This window comes from Scyliorhinus torazame, chromosome 1, assembly GCF_047496885.1.
Source record: "Scyliorhinus torazame isolate Kashiwa2021f chromosome 1, sScyTor2.1, whole genome shotgun sequence".
NCBI classification, from domain to species: Eukaryota; Metazoa; Chordata; class Chondrichthyes; order Carcharhiniformes; family Scyliorhinidae; genus Scyliorhinus; species Scyliorhinus torazame.
Window position 1 is genome coordinate 245,467,745 of NC_092707.1, and position 15,966 is coordinate 245,483,710.

The following is a 15,966-nucleotide window of genomic DNA, read 5'->3' on the forward strand; positions in this document are numbered from 1 at the left end:
TGAACATTTTTTTGTTCTTTGTATTTTCTTTGTTAAGAGGTAGGAAATGGAGACAACTTCAAACTAACCAAAAAGTTGCTCCACATAGACCAAAAAAAAGCCAAAGAAGCATTAGAATTTTCTGAAATTATGCACCCTCTAGTGCAGTGCTTTTCACAGTGGGGGTCATGACCTGGTGTAAAATGGGTCATCAAAAGTGATCCCCAAAGATCGCCTGACAATTATTTAGGTTTTCTCTCTGGGTAAATTCTCACTGCAGTACAGTGTATGACCACATGAGGCTGATGTAGAAGCCGGTGCCATGGGCTTGCTTGCCTCCCTGGGCACTGTTGCAGTCACCGCCACCGACACAAACTCCAGCAGCAACTCCAGTTTCTGCAGCAGCTGATCGGCTAGGTTGGTCAGCACCTACAACTAAAACTGAAGAGTTTAAAAGAAAAATCAATTCTCTTTAAGTTTCTTTCCTGTAGAAATTCTTGTACAGAGTTAGTTTCCAGTAGTGCTTTGCGCTCTATTTTGCAAGGCCTGCATCTCCCACCCAAAACCAGATGGCTGCTTACTGGAATATGTTTCCACAAGTATCCCAGATAACAACTCGTAGCCAGAGGACCCCCATATCTAAGATTGAGCATATAATTCCTGTGTAGCCTATGGGGATCTCCCCACCTTTCAATTAGTCCAATGTTATGAAGCTGATTCATGTTTGCTCCATTTTGACCTAGGCTCTGGGAGGGGGGGGTTGGGAACTCCAGCCATATCAGTCAGGGGGAAAATGTATCTGTTCAGAGATTTTTAGAACAGGTTCATTAGATCTCCAAATAACAACAAAGAGAAAATATATTTTAATTTACAATTTTTACATTTAATAATACAGAAATGAATGTGACATTTTAAAAATTAACTATGGTGAATCTATTGTGAATGTGGTGTGGGTCGGAAAGTCAGCTATTTCGTAAAAGTGGGTCACCAGAAATAAAGTTTGAAAAACACTGTTCTCGTGCACAATAATGGCAATCGTGGGCACATGGGCTGGTATCTCACTCAAAATCAAAATATAACTAATAAATCTAATAAGGAATTGAGGAGAAACATCTTTACTCGGAGAGAAGTGAGAAGGTGGAACCCAGCTCCACATGGAATTGTTGAGACACACTGCGTAGGTAAGGTGGAAGGATGCTCATGTCTAGCATAAACACCAGCATAGACCTTTGGGCCCAAAGGTCTCTGTGCCGTAAAATTCTATGTAACTTCATTAAAAAATGGTTTCTTCTATAAAAAAATGGGAGTACTCTGAACAACAGGTACTCACCTAGACTGACTTTACCCTGCAAGTAAAACAAACTCCAGTCAGTCCGAGGGGATCTCAAGCACTAGACTACGGGAGAAACTCAACTGTCTGAGTGGTAAAATCCAACAAAATGTTATCGCTTGCTTTCAGTATAGTTCAAAATACAATACAGGAATCGGACATGAATATTGATCCTTAGGCACAAATATTTAATAATGCAACCAAGCATGGTGCAACTTTAGCTAAAAGGTCAGCAGAGATTCCAGCCCTGGGAAGAAGTTATATAACAGCGAACTCGCATTAATCGGCCACTTAAGGGACTTAATAGACCGAAGGGTGGACCATCCAACTACTCCACCGCCCCCAGTAAAATTTCATACAGGTCAGTGGAGGGAGCAAGGCCAGGATTTATTCACCATGCTTATTTATCCATCTCCATAATGATTGAAGCAAAACACGGATATGCTTTTGGTTCTCAGAAGGTATAAGTTATCTACAATGACAGGTGATCAAACTGCAAAAAGCTCAAAATTGCTCTTAACATAGGCTAAGTTTCCTTTCCATTGAGAGTTGCATAAGGACACATACAAGATTAAGTTTGTTGAAAACTTTCATAATGGGGGGGGGGATCAAGCTGAACTTTTACTCTTTGAATCTGGTTATTTTCTTTTTTTTGTAGATCAATGAAAGGGACATAGAATACCTCTATAATTAGCCAGGGTTTGACAAGAAAAACTTACAGAATAATGGCGATGTTTTAAGAAGTTTTGTTTCAGGCAGAGGCTAGGTTCATTGTAACAAGGTGAAAAAGCATGGAAATTAAAGATACGAGTCCTTAAATGGTGAGGGAAATGGAGAACATGATAAAACAAAAAAAAGAGGGTGCATGATGCATGTCAGCTGAATTCTTCAAGCGAGAATCAGGCCATATACAGTGAATTGAGAGGGGGAATTAAGAGGAAAAGAAGACTGGCAAGAAAAAAAATGAGAATAAAATGACAGTCAACATAAAAGGGAAACAAAAAATCTTCTACCAGCATATAAATAGTAAGCAGGTAATAAGAGACAGGATAGGGTCTATTAGGGACAAGGAAGACATTATAAGCCTAGAGGTACAGGACAAGGCTAGAATATTTTATGAGTATTTTGTATCAATGTTTACTAAGGAAAAAGATGTTGACATTTCTTTGGCCAAGCAGAGATGATAGAGGTAATAGATGGATATGCAGGATGGACTGGAAAGGTTGGCTATTCTTGTAGTGGGTATGTCCCCTGTTCCAGATGGCTTGTATTCCACATTGCTGAGGGAACTGGGGTGGTAATAGGGGAAGGACTTGCCACACAATCTTCCTTGGATACCGGTGAGGTGACAGAGGATTTCAAGTGGTAAATGTGATGCACCTCTTCAAAGGATGCAAAGACATTCTTGTTGACCACAGGCTGGTCAGTTTAATGTCAGTGGTAGGTAAGGTTTTGGAAACAATCAAGCAAAAAACCTGAAAAGTACTTGGAGAGAGGTTGGAGTTAAATAAAGAGAACCAACATAAATTTATAACAGGCAGATCTTGTTTGAATCATCTAATTGAATTTTTTGATGAAGTAAGAGAGAAGGTTGGCAAAGGGAATACAATGAATGTTGTCAAAATGCATTTTTCAAAAGTATTTGACGAAGTACCACATAAATGACTGGTTAACAAAATTGTAGCTAATGAAATAGGAAAGTCAATATTAACTTGCATAAAATATTGGCGTGAGCGAAAACAGATAATAATGGTCCTATAAAAGCAAAATACTGCGAAAGCTGAAATCTGAAACAAAAACAGAAAATGCTGGAAAAACTCAGCAGATCTGGCAGCATCTGTGGAGAGAGAAAATAAGAGTTAATGTTTTGAGTCTCTATGACTCTTCTTCAAAACTTTGCCAGATGCTGCCAGACCTCCTGAGTTTGTCCAACATTTTATGTTTTTGTTTTAGATAATTATGGTAAATTGTTGTTTTTATAGACTAGAAGATGGTCGACAATGATGTTCTCCAAAGGTCAATGCTAGGACCGTTGTTTTTTCAATACTTCAATATTGCAGATGATACCAAACTTGGAAGTGTACAAAAAGTGAAGATAAGGGCAGCACGGTAGCACAAGTGGATAGCACTGTGGCTTCACAGCGCCAGGGTCCTAGGTTCGATTCCCCACTGGGTCACTGTATGCGCGGAGTCTGCACGTTCTCCCTGTGTCTGCTGAGTTTCCTCCGGGTGCTCCGGTTTCCTCCCACAGTCCAAAGACGTGCCGGTTAGGTAGATTGGCCATGATAAATTGCCCTTAGTGACCAAAAGGGTTAGGAGGGGTTATTGGGTTACGGGGATAGGGTGGAAGGGAGGGCTTAAGTGGGTCGGTGCAGACTCGATGGGCCGAATGGCCTCTTTCTGCACTGTATGTTCTAATACCAATTGATTGCAACAGGACATGGGCTAGGACACTGGGCAGACAAGTGGTAGATGGAATTTAATACAAGAGAAGAGTGCTGTATTTTGACAAAAGGGCAGCATGGTGGTTCAGTGTTAGCACTGCTTTCTCACAGCACCAGGGGCCTGGATTCAGTTCCGGCTTTAGGTGACGCTTGTGCAGAGTTCGTACCTTCTCCCCCGCTCTGCGTGGGTTTTCTCCAGGTGCGCCAGTTTCCTCTCACTGTACAAAGATGTGCAGGTTAGGTGAGTTGGCCATGATAAATGCGCAGGCTACGGGGATAGGGTGGGGGAGTAGACCTCGGTAGAGTGCTCTTTCGGAGGGTCAGTGCAAACACGATGGGCGGAATGGCCTCCTTCTGCACTGAAGGGATTATGTGGATTCTATGAAGGATTACAGAAAAGCAATCAAATCAGAGGGAATACAGCAGTAGTAAGTTTCAAGGGAGTAAGACGAGGTTGGATGGCTCAACTTTAATGCCATACAGGTAAAACGGATGATTGACACGTGGAATTGTGATATAGCAGCCATCATTGGGCGTGGTTGAGGGAGGGGAAAGATTGGCAGTCTTACGAGGAAAGGTTGAGGGTGCTAGGCCTTTTCTCATTAGAACGGAGAAGGATGAGGGGCGACTTGATAGAGGTTTATAAGATGATCAGGGGAATAGATAGAGTAGACAGTCAGAGACTTTTTCCCCGGGTGGAACAAACCATTACAAGGAGACATAAATTTAAGGTGAAAGGTGGAAGATATAGGGGGGATATCAGAGGTAGGTTCTTTACCCAGAGAGTAGTGGGGGCATGGAATGCACTGCCTGTGGAAGTAGTTGAGTCGGGAACATTAGGGACCTTCAAGCAACTATTGGATAGGTACATGGATTAAGGTAAAATGATATAGTGTAGATTTATTTGTTCTCAAGGGCAGCACGGTAGCATTGTGGATAGCACAATTGCTTCACAGCTCCAGGGTCCCAGGTTCGATTCCGGCTTGGGTCACTGTCTGTGCGGAATCTGCAAGTCCTCCCCGTGTCTGCGTGGGTTTCCTCCGGGTGCTCCGGTTTCCTCCCACAGTCCAAAGATGTGCGGGTTAGGTGAATTGGCCAATGATAAATTGCCCTTAATGTCCAAATTGCCCTTGATGTTGGGTGGAGGTGTTGAGTTTGGGTAGGGTGCTCTTTCCAAGAGCCGGTGCAGACTCAAAGGGCCGAGTGGCCTCCTTCTGCACTGTAAATTCAATGATAATCTATGATTAATCTAGGACAAAGGTTCGGCACAACATCGTGGGCCGAAGGGCCTGTTCTGTGCTGTATTTTCTATGTTCTATGTTATGTTGATATAGAATCTTCAGGCAAGACAGAGGAGGGAGTAAAAGAGGGGGAGGCATTGCATTATTAGTTGAGGACTCAGTTATTGCGGTAATGAAAGATGATATCTTGGAAGGGACATCAAATGAAGCTTTGTGGGTAGAGCTTAGACACAAAAAAGGAACAGCCACATTTCCAGATTTTTATTATTGACCCCCAGATGGTCAGCGGGAAATTGAGGAGCAAATATGTGTGTAATTCGCAGAGGTGTGTAAAAATACTAATTGGGTAATTATATTTGTTGATTTCAACTTTCCAAACATTAATTGGGATAGTCACTGTGTTAAGGGCATAGATGGAGTGGAGTTCTTAAAATATATATAGAACTTTTTAGCTCAGTATGTAGAGGGTCCAACAAGGGCCGATGCTGTGCTGGACCTAATTCTGGGGAATGAAACCAGACAGGTGGTTGATGTATTGGTCGGAGAGCATTTTAGTGATAGCGACCACAACATGGTAAAATTTAAGTTTGTTATGGACAAAAAAGGTTGTGGATTGGGGGAGAGCGGATTTTAGTAAAATAAGGCAGGATCTGGCCTAGGTAGATTGGAAAGAGTAGCTTGTGTGGAAATCGACAATTCCAAAGAACAATGGATGAACAGAGACATTCAGGATACGATGAGAAGGAAAAGAGAGGCTTTTAGCAAGTACAACGGGAGCAAATCAACAGAGGCATTAGTGGAGTACAGAAAGTGCAGGTGGAATTTAAGAAAGCAATTAGGAGAGCAAAGAGAGGATATGAGAAACTCTGGCTGATAAAAGTAGGAAAAATCCCAAGATATTCTACAAGTATATCAATGGGAAGAGCATAACCAGGGAAAGAGTAGGGCCCATTAGGGACCAGCAGGGAAATCTGTGGGTGGAGTCAGAGGACATTGGTAGGGTGCTGAACGAATACGTAATATTTGTCTTCACCCAAGAGAATGAGGAGGTAGCTATAGAACTCGGGGAGAGAGACTGAGGTTCTTGAGCAAATTGTCAAAAGGAGTGTCAAGGTATTGGAGGTGCTGGCAGGATGAGTTGTGTCCCAGGATGCTGTGGGAATCAAAGGAGGAGAATGCAGGAGCTCTGACCCAAATTTTTAATTCCTCTCTGGCCATGGGGAAGGTGCCAGAGGACTGGAGTATATATTTTTTTCCAATTAGGGGGCAATTTAGCATGGCCAATCCACCCACCCTGCACATCTTTGGGTTGTGGGGGTGAAACCCACGCAGACACGGGGAGAACGTGCAAACTCCACACGAACAGTGACCCAGGGCCGGGATTCGAACCCGGGTCCTCAGTGCCGTAGTCGGCAGTGCTAACCACTGTACCACGTGCTGCCCCTATAGCTAATGTGGTCCTACTGTTTAAGAAAGGTTGTAGAGATAAGCCAGGGTACCAGTCTCATGTCAGTGATGGGGGAACTATTGAAGAAAATTCTGAAGGAGAGAATCTATCTTCACTTGGCGAGGCAAGGTTTTAATCAGGAATAGACAGCATGGTTTTGTCAGAGGAGGGCCTTGCCTAATAAATTTGATTGAATTTTTTGAGCATGTAACCAGGTGTGTAGATGAGGGTAGTGCAGTTGATGTAGTTTACATGGATTTCAGCAAAGCATTTGACAAGGTCCCACTTGGAGACTTATAAAGAAGGCAAATGCACATGGGATACCGGGGAACTTGATAAGGTGGATTCAAAATTGGCTTAACTGCAGGAGACAGAGGGTGATGACTAATGGCTGCTTTAGTGACAGGAAGCCAGTGTCCAGTGGCGTACCACAGGGATCTATGCTGGGTCCCCTATTATTTGTCATTTATATAAATGACTTAGATGACCATGTGGGGGGGGGTAAGACCAGTAAGTTTGTGGATGACACAAAGATAGGCCGCGTGATTAACGGTGAGGCTGAGAGCCTTGGGTTACAGAAAGATATAGATGGGATGGCCAAATGGGCAGAAAAGTGGCAGATGGAATTTAATGCTAAAAAGCATGAGGTGTTACACTTTGGAAGGAGCAATTAGACAAGAAAATATTCAATGAATGGCACCACATTGGGAAGTCCTGAGGAACAAAGAGACCGTGGCGTGTTTGTAAATAGATCTCTGAAAGCAGAAGGGCAGGTTAATAGAGTGGTGAAAAAGGCATGAGACACTTGCCTTTATTAATTCAGGCATAAATTACAAAAGCAGGGAGGTCATGTTAGAGTTGTTCAGAACTTTGGCGAGGCCACAGCTGGAGTACTGTGTGCAATTCTGGTCGCCACATTATAGGAAGGATACGATTGCACTGGAATCATAGAATTTACAGTGCAGAAGGAGGCCATTCGAGTCTGCACCAGCCCTTACAAAGAGCACCCCACCGAAGCCCATGTATCCACCTATCCTAGTAACCCAGTAAACCCCACTTAACATTTTTTGGACACTAAGGGCAATTTAGCATGGCCAATCCACCTAACCCGTGCATCTTTGGACTGTGGGAGGAAACCGGAGTACCCGGAGAAAACCCACGCAGACACGGGTAGAACGTGCAGACTCCACACAGACAGTGACCCAGCCGGGAATCGAACCGGGGACCCTGGAGCTGTGAAGCAACTGTGCTAACCACTATGCTACCATGAGGGGTTGCAGAGGCGATTTACGAGGATGTTGCCTGGAATGGAACATTTAAGTTTTGAACAGAGGTTGGATACGCTTTTGTTGTTTTCGCTGGAGCAGAGAAGATCGAGGTGTACAATATTATGAGGTGTATGGACAGGGTGGATGGGAAGCAGCTGTCCTTAGTTGAAGGATCAGTTACGAGGGAACACAAGTTCAAAGTCCGGGGCAGGAGGTTTATGGGGGATTTGAGGAAACCTTTTTTACCCAGAGCGTGGTGGAGGCAGGTTGCCGTACATCCTTTAAAAAGTACCTGGATGGGCATTTGGCACGTCATAACATTTAAGGCCATGGACCAAGTGCTGGCAAATGGGATAGGTAAGCAGGTCAGGTGTTTTTCATGCGTTGGCGCAGACTTGATGGGCCGAAGGGCCTCTTCTGCGCTGTATTACTCTATTATGCGAGGTAATATGTAATTAATATGCTGTTCTGAAGTGTGTGGGAACAGAGGGATCTTGGGGTTCATGACCTTTGAATCTTTGAAAGTGGTAGGTCGTAGAGAGTGGCTTATGGGATCTTGGGATTGTTACATAAAGATACAAGTTATGATGAACCTTAAAGCTCTGATTAGGCCACAGAGTACTACATCCAGCTCTGGTCATCACACTTTCTGAAAGCCTGTGAGAGGGTACAGAAGAGATTTACCAGAATGGTTCCAGGGATGCGGGGTTTTAGGTACAAGGTTAGATTGAAGAATCTGGAAGAAGCTGACGAGAGATCTAGAAGAAGTGTAGAAGATTATGGCAGGTTTAGGTAAGGCTAAGGTAAGAGAGACAAAAATAAAAGTTGTTCCAATTAACTGATGGTATTAGAACTAGGAACACAGATTTAAGATTTTGGTTAAGAGATATGGCAGTGTTGTGATGGAAAACTTTTAAAAAAACACATTTGAGTGATGACTTGGAACTCACTGCCTACGAGGATGGTGGAAGCCGAGACGATCAAAGATTTCAAAAGGAATTTTGGTCGGCACTTTGGGGAAATTAACTTGCAGGATTACAGGGTAAGGACAGAGGAATGGAATGGTCTGACTGGATTGCTCTAAAGAGAGCCAGCATGGACTGAATGGGCCGAATGACCACCTTCTGTGCCATAATGACTCCATAACTGGCATTTAAAGCACGAGTATCTTTTGTAAAATACAACATGTTATATAAAAATCTTCATAGATTACAAATGATCAATTTCTGCTATTGCCCTTCATACAAAGGACTGCTAAAGTGGTTTACAGAATTTCAGGCATGAAAATATTGTATGGCACCTACCAGATATCGAAAGTAATGCATTGTTCATTACATACAGCCACGTGCACCTTCTTTGGACAAGCTAAAATGAAACACATTGAGCATCTTAGAGATTCAGATGTATAAGGTATTATATTCCTGTCCATCCTCAAAACACCCCACAGTAAAGCAAGTCAAATTGTGATTTTTTAAATACACAACTTAATTTTCAAGGAAGATTATGTTTTTAAAATATTTTTATTAAGGCATTTATAAATTATATACATAGAACACAACCAAAACCAAAAAAAGAGAACAGGAAGTCTCGTAACAAATAAATAATACCCACCACCCCACCCTCCCTGCCATTGCCTTTCATCCACTCTGCCTCCCCCGTCTCAAGGCGAACTTGATTTTTCCAGCTTAAGGAATTTTGTGAGGTTGCTCACCCACAGCCCCGGTTTTGGTGGCCCCCGAGTCCCTCCATTCCAACAAGATCCGTCTCTGGGCTACCAGGGAGGCAAAGGCCAAGATTTTGGCCTCTCTCACCCCCTGCACCGCTGGGTCTTCTGACAGTCTGAAAACCGCCACTTCTAGTCTTGGGACAATCTTGACCCTCAACACCTCACGCATAACGTCAGCGAACCCCCGTCAGAATTCCTCCAACTTCGGACAAGCCCAAAACAGGTGGACATGTTTTGCTGGCTCCCCCGTACACCGCCCACACCTATCCTCCATCCCCTCAAAGAACCTGCTCATTCTGGCCACTGTCATATGCACCCTATAAACCACTTTGAATTGAATAAGGCTAAGCCTAGCACACAAAGAGGATGCATTCACTCTCCTCAGAGCTTCATCCCATATCCCAGCCTCAACCTCCCTCCCCAGCTCTTTGTCCCAATTCCGTTTGACTTCTCCTATTGTGGCTCCCTCCCAATCCATTAATCTATGATTCCCATATCGGTGCCCAAACTTCAGGTGCTGTCGCCACTGTCCCCTTATCTTCAGGGCCGCCACCACCACTGGGCCAGGCCGGGCGAGAACAGCAAAGGCGCCGTCAACAGGATCATTAAGCTAGTGTTCTTACAAAAGGCCGCCTCCATCCACTCCCACACCGACTTCTCACCCACTACCCACTTCCTTTCGAGGGGGATTCTGGGTAGTACATCAATGGGATATTTTCATCAATATGAGCAATAGTTTAAACGTTAAACATTGTTCAAAACAAATAATCAAATTTACCTGCTCCATTGATGTTTCATGTAATTCATTAAGATTTAAAGTGTAAATGCCTTCTTCAGTACCAAATATGAGGTACTGATCTAGAAGGAAAAAGTATAGATAACTTAATTAAGAAAGCAGAAATCACGAATAAACGGTTATAATTTTTATTTTGGAAACAACAAATACCTCGTGTGTCTGGATTAATCCATGAAGTTGCACAGTGAATTTTCAGAGGGCAACCATTGAAAACCTTAGAGAAACAAGCACCCATCTGGAAAAAAATATATTTAAATTTTATTGAAAATAATGTTGCATTTGGTCATTTTACATGACATGATTAGAGAATGAAAAATATACAGGGTACCACCAGCAGACATTCCCTTTTTAACTACGGTAGGTGTGTTTGACTCCAACACATTTTGTAAGTGGTGTTTCATTGAACTAGTTCTCTTTTTACTTACTGAGACCAAACAATGCATAAAGATAGACCATTATTGGTAATGCACAACTTTCTGAAATAGCAATCACAATGTTTTAATTTTGCAATTAGTACAGCATTGTCCCTGAAAGATTATCGGAAATTTGACCTTTTTAAACTACAGCCACAGCAAAGGTATTTTGCAATTAGTGTTGTTTAATTCTCATCCACCATGCTAGGTCCATGTGTCACAGCATGTTATTGGTTAAATTATCCAGTTCTGTATTTGGATTCCTACAACACCTACTTCCAGCTTTTACCTTTTTTGACTGCAAATCTATTTCATACTGTGGTATTACCGCCTAAAAAAATCAGAACAAAATAATATGAACTTTATTCCCATTAAAAACTTGCTGTGTATTTCACTTCAAATTTTGTATTTTATTTAGAAACGATATACATCTTGACGATTTCTTATTACTGTCAACATCTCCAAAGTCTTTGGAGTTGCTGATGGCTATTGTATTTCCTCGACAGTCATCCCACTTGTGCTGTAAGTGATTGCTCATCCTTCAGGACTTTTTAACATTAACTCGGGTTCTCCAGGAATTATTTTGTTCTTTCTTCACATATAAACTGCCTTCCTCAACCATCATCCAACCCTTCTGCTATTGATTAAGCTATAAGTTTTGTCACAACCTTTAGTGCAAACAATTTACAGTCCTCTGAAAGCAAAATACTGAATCACATCTTGATCTCCCTCAGGAAGGGCAATCCATATTCAAATTCTTGAAGAGCTATTTTCTCAAAGTCTCTCATAAAGCTAATCAGCAGTTACCAGCTCTTCAATGGACACAAGCACATTTTTTCTCATTTAGCACCATTCTTCGTCTATTTCCTCAGACCTCCAAGCATCCTTTCCGTTGCTAGCCCTACTCTCTCAAATTACCTTATTCCTCAACAGCTTTCAAGTCTCTATAAAGTCCCAGGGCACCCAAAACTTGAAAATTATTCTGCGCTCTATCACTTTGTTTGCCGATTTGGGCAAGATAAGATAAAGACTACTATACAATGGGAACTTATCTCACATCTTGATCTTTTGTCAATCTTCCTCTTGTTGGCTAATTATTCATATTACTGACTTCCGGTTGCGGCTATGCGGAGCTAAGTCGCACATTCGGCGGCTCCCGCAAAAACTGACTTTTGGGCTCTTTTCAGGGCCCCCAACGGCACTTTATCGACGATTCCCGGCGTGGGAAGGAGATCACAACAATTCCCCGATAGTATATGGCTTTTACCAGGAGCGGGGCAACTAAAAAGGTGGTGGTGGACCCGAAGAAGGTGCGAGGGAAGAAGAACAAAATGGCGGCGGGCAGAGACCAGGCAGCGTGGATGCAGTGGGCGCAGAAGCAGCAGGAGGGTATCCAGCGCTGCTTCAGAGAGATTAAAGCGGACCTGCTTGAGCCGATGAAGGCTTCAATTGATAAGCTCCTGCAGACACAGACGGCCCAGGGGGTGGCGAGGCTCGACAAAAGATCTCCGACAACGAGGACGAGATCTTAGGCCTGGCGGTAAAGGTGGAGGCACACGAGGCGCTCCACAAGAAATGGCAGGAGCGGTTCGAGGAGATGGAGAATCGGTCGAGCGGAAGAATTTGCGGATTCTGGGCCTCCCGGAGGGGCTGGAGGGGCCGGACGTGGGGGCCTATGTGGTCACCATGTTGAACTCGCTGATGGGAGCAGGGTCCTTCCAGGGGCCCCTGGAGCTGGAAGGGGCCCATAGAGTGCTGGCGAGGAGGCCTAAGGCTAACGAGCCTCCACAGGCAGTGCTGGTGCGGTTTCATCGGTTCGCTGATCGGGAGTGTGTGCTCAGGTGGGCCAAGAAGGAGAGGACCAGCAGGTGGGATAACGCGGAGGTTCGAATATACCAGGATTGGAGTGCAGAGGTGGCGAAGAGGAGGGCCGGGTACAATCGAGCGAAGGCGGTGCTGCCCAGGAAGGGGGTGAAGTTTGGCATGTTGCAGCCGGCGAGACTGTGGGTCACCTATAAGGACCGGCACCATTATTTTGAGTCTCCGGAGGAGGCGTGGGCCTTTGTTCAGGCCGAGAAGTTAGACACAGATTGAGGGTCGGGATGGGCGTTTGAGGACTGCGGTTGATATGTTACTTTTTGAGGGGGGGACCTTTGCTCTTGTTTTTTTCTTTCTGGTTCGGTCAGGGTGGTTAGGGGGGGGTTGGGCACTGTTTTGGTTGGGTTGGTCGGGGGGCTCTTGGAGGGGGGGGTAACCAAATCGAACAGGGGTGGATGGCCGGCGGTAAGATGGGGCCCCGCTGGGGAGGGGGAGGCCCGAGACGGGGGTGAGGGGACTGGGCCTGTAAAAGGATCTGCGTAAGAGGTGGCGGGGCCGGGTAGGTGGAAAGCGTGGGCATTTTCCCGCGCTCAAGACTGGAGGGGGCAGGGAAGCGAGGGTTGTTTCCCGCGCTTAGGATGGAAGGGGGAGGGGGAGAGCCTGTGGATGGGGAACGGAAGAGGGTGTGGCACACAATGGGAGGAGTCGAAGGCGAGGCGGGAGTGGCCGGGGTCAGCGGGAGTCAGCTGACTTGCGGAAGTGCAATGGGGGGAATAAAACAGCTAGGATGGGTCCTAGCTGGGGGTGGGGGGGTGGTTGGGAATCGAGTTGCTGCTGCTGCTATGGTCAAGGGGGAGCTGGAGCGAGTGGGGAGGGTCGAGACGGGGGTCTGGACCTGGAATGGAAGGGGATTGAATGGGCTGGTCAAGCGGGCCCGCATGTTCGCGCACCTGAAGGGGCTGAAGGCGGATTTGGTTATGCTCCAGGAGACACACCTGAAGGTGGCCGACCAGGTAAGATTGAGGAAAGGGTGGGTAGGTCAGGTGTTTCATTCGGGGCTGGATGCCAAAAATCGAGGGGTGGCGATCTTGGTGGGAAAGAAGGTGTCATTCAAGGCGTCGAGCATTGTGGCAGACAATGGCGGTAGGTACGTAATGGGAAGTGGTAAGCTGCAGGGAGAGAGGGTGGTACTGGTCAATGTGTATGCCCCGAACTGGTTTTATGCGGTGCATGTTGGGTCGGATCCCAGACTTGGAAGTGGGAGGCCTGATAATGGGGGGAGACTTTAACACGGTGCTGGATCCGGCACTGGATCGCTCCAGGTCTAGGACGGGTAGGAAGCCGGCGGCGGCTAGAGTGCTGAGGGGGTTTATGGACCAGATGGGAGGGGTGGACCCTTGGAGATTTGCAAGGCCGGGGGCGAGGGAATTTTCATTCTTCTCACATGTCCATAAGGCTTATTCCTGAATCGACTTTTTTATTTTGAGCAGGGCGCTGATAGCGAGAGTAGAGGATACCGAGTATTCGGCGATAGCCATTTCGGACCACGCCCCGCATTGGGTGGACTTAGAGCTGGGGGAGGAGAGGGACCAGCGCCCGTTGTGGCGCTTGGAGGTGGGGCTGTTGGCGGATGAGGAGGTGAGCGAGCGGGTCAGAGGAAGTATAGAGAGGTACCTGGAGGCCAACGATAACGGGGAGGTCCGAGTGGGGATGGTATGGGAGGCGCTGAAGGCGGTGGTTAGGGGAGAGCTGATCTCCATTAGGGCCCACAAGGAAAGGAGGGAGCGGGGGGAGAGGGAGAGGCTGGTGGGGTGATGGTGAGGATAGACAGGAGGTATGAGGTGGTACCCGAGGAAGGATTGTTGAGGAAGAGGCGCAGCCTCCAGGCCGAATTCGACCTGGTGACCACCAAGAAGGCGGAGGTGCAGTGGAGGAAGGCCCAGGGGGCGATTTACGAGTATGGGGAAAAGGCAAGCCGGATGCTGGCGCATCAGCTTCGGAAGCGGGGCGCAGCTAGGGAGATCGGGGGAGTTAAGGACAGGGGAGGGAGTGTGGTGCGGAGTGGGGTTGGCATCAATGGGGTCTTCAGGGACTTTTATGAGGAATTGTACCGGTCCGAGCCCCCACGGGAGGAGGGAGAGATGGGCCGCTTCCTGGACCAATTGAGGTTTCCGAAGGTGGAGGAGGGACTGGTGGCGGGATTAGGGACCCCGATTGGGCTGGAGGAGCTGACCAAAGGGACAGGAAGCATGCAGGCGGGGAAGGCACCGGGGCCGGACGGTTTCCCGGTCGAATTCTACAAAAAATATATGGACCTGTTGGGCCCTTTGCTAGTTAGGACCTTCAATGAGGCAAGGGAGGGGGGGGCTTTGCCCCCGACGATGTCCCGGGCACTGATCTCCTTGATCCTGAAGCGGGACAAGGATCCCCTGCAGTGTGGGTCTTACAGACCGATTTTGTTGCTAAATGTAGATGCCAAGGTGCTGGCGAAGGTCTTAGCCATGAGAATTGAGGATTGTGTGCCGCAGATCATCCACGAAGACCAAACGGGGTTTGTGAAGGGGAAGCAGTTGAACGCGAATGTGCGGAGGCTTTTGAACGTTACCATGATGCTGGCGAGGGAGGGGGAGGCGGAGATAGTGGTGGCGATGGACGCTGAGAAAGCCTTCGATAGGGTAGAGTGGGGGTACTTGTAGGAGGTGCTGAAGAGGTTTGGGTTTGGGGAGGGGTTTGTCAGGTGGGTTAAGCTGTTGTATGAGGCCCCGATGGCAAGTGTGGTCACAAACAAGAGGAGGTCCGAGTGCTTTCATTTGCACCGAGGGACGAGGCAGGGGTGTCCCCTGTCCTCCCTGCTCTTTGCACTGGCGATTGAACCCCTGGCTATGGCACTGAGGGAGTCGAGGAACTGAAGGGGGTTGATGCGGGGTGGGGAGGAGCATAGGGTCTCGCTCTATGCGGACGACTTGCTGCTATATGTGGCAGACCCGGTGGGGGGAATGCCGGAGGTAATGAGGATCCTTAGGGAATTCGGGGATTTTTCGGGGTACAAGCTCAACATGGGGAAGAGCGAACTGTTCGTGGTTCTCCCAGGGGACCAGGAGAGGGGGATTGGCGAGCTCCCACTAAAAAAGGCGGAGAGGAGCTTCAGGTATTTGGGGGTCCAGGTGGCCAGGGGGGCCCTGCATAGACTTAATTTCACAAGGCTGGTGGAGCAAATGGAGGAGGGATTCAAGAGGTGGGACGCGTTGCCGCTGTCCTTGGCGGGTAGGGTGCAGTCAGTCAAAATGACGATGCTCCCACGGTTTTTGTTCCTGTTCCAGTGCCTCCCCATGTTTATCCCGAAGGCCTTCTTTAGGCGGGTCAACAGGAGTATAATGGGGTTTGTGTGGGCGCGAGGGACTCCGAGGGTGAGAAGGGTGTTCCTGGAGCGGAGTAGAGATAGGGGGGGGGGGGGCTGGCACTGCCCAACCTCTGTGGGTACTACTGGGCCGCCAATGCGACGAT

The 15,966-nt window shown here is 46.8% G+C and overlaps 1 protein-coding gene across 8 annotated transcripts in view; it reads right to left on the bottom strand.

Moving 5' to 3' along the window:
* The window catches only part of LOC140420140 (mitogen-activated protein kinase kinase kinase kinase 3-like), a 438,778-nt gene that overhangs the window by 39,382 nt on the left and 383,430 nt on the right, over positions 1-15,966 (bottom strand). For all 8 annotated transcript variants that reach the window (XM_072504215.1, XM_072504206.1, XM_072504185.1 and 5 more), the window contains 3 exons: positions 10,382-10,466; positions 10,214-10,293; positions 9,014-9,074 (listed from right to left, as the gene is read on the bottom strand). In XM_072504215.1, the coding sequence (XP_072360316.1) occupies positions 9,014-9,074; positions 10,214-10,293; positions 10,382-10,466 (226 nt within the window). The remainder of the gene's footprint in view (positions 1-9,013; positions 9,075-10,213; positions 10,294-10,381; positions 10,467-15,966) is intronic.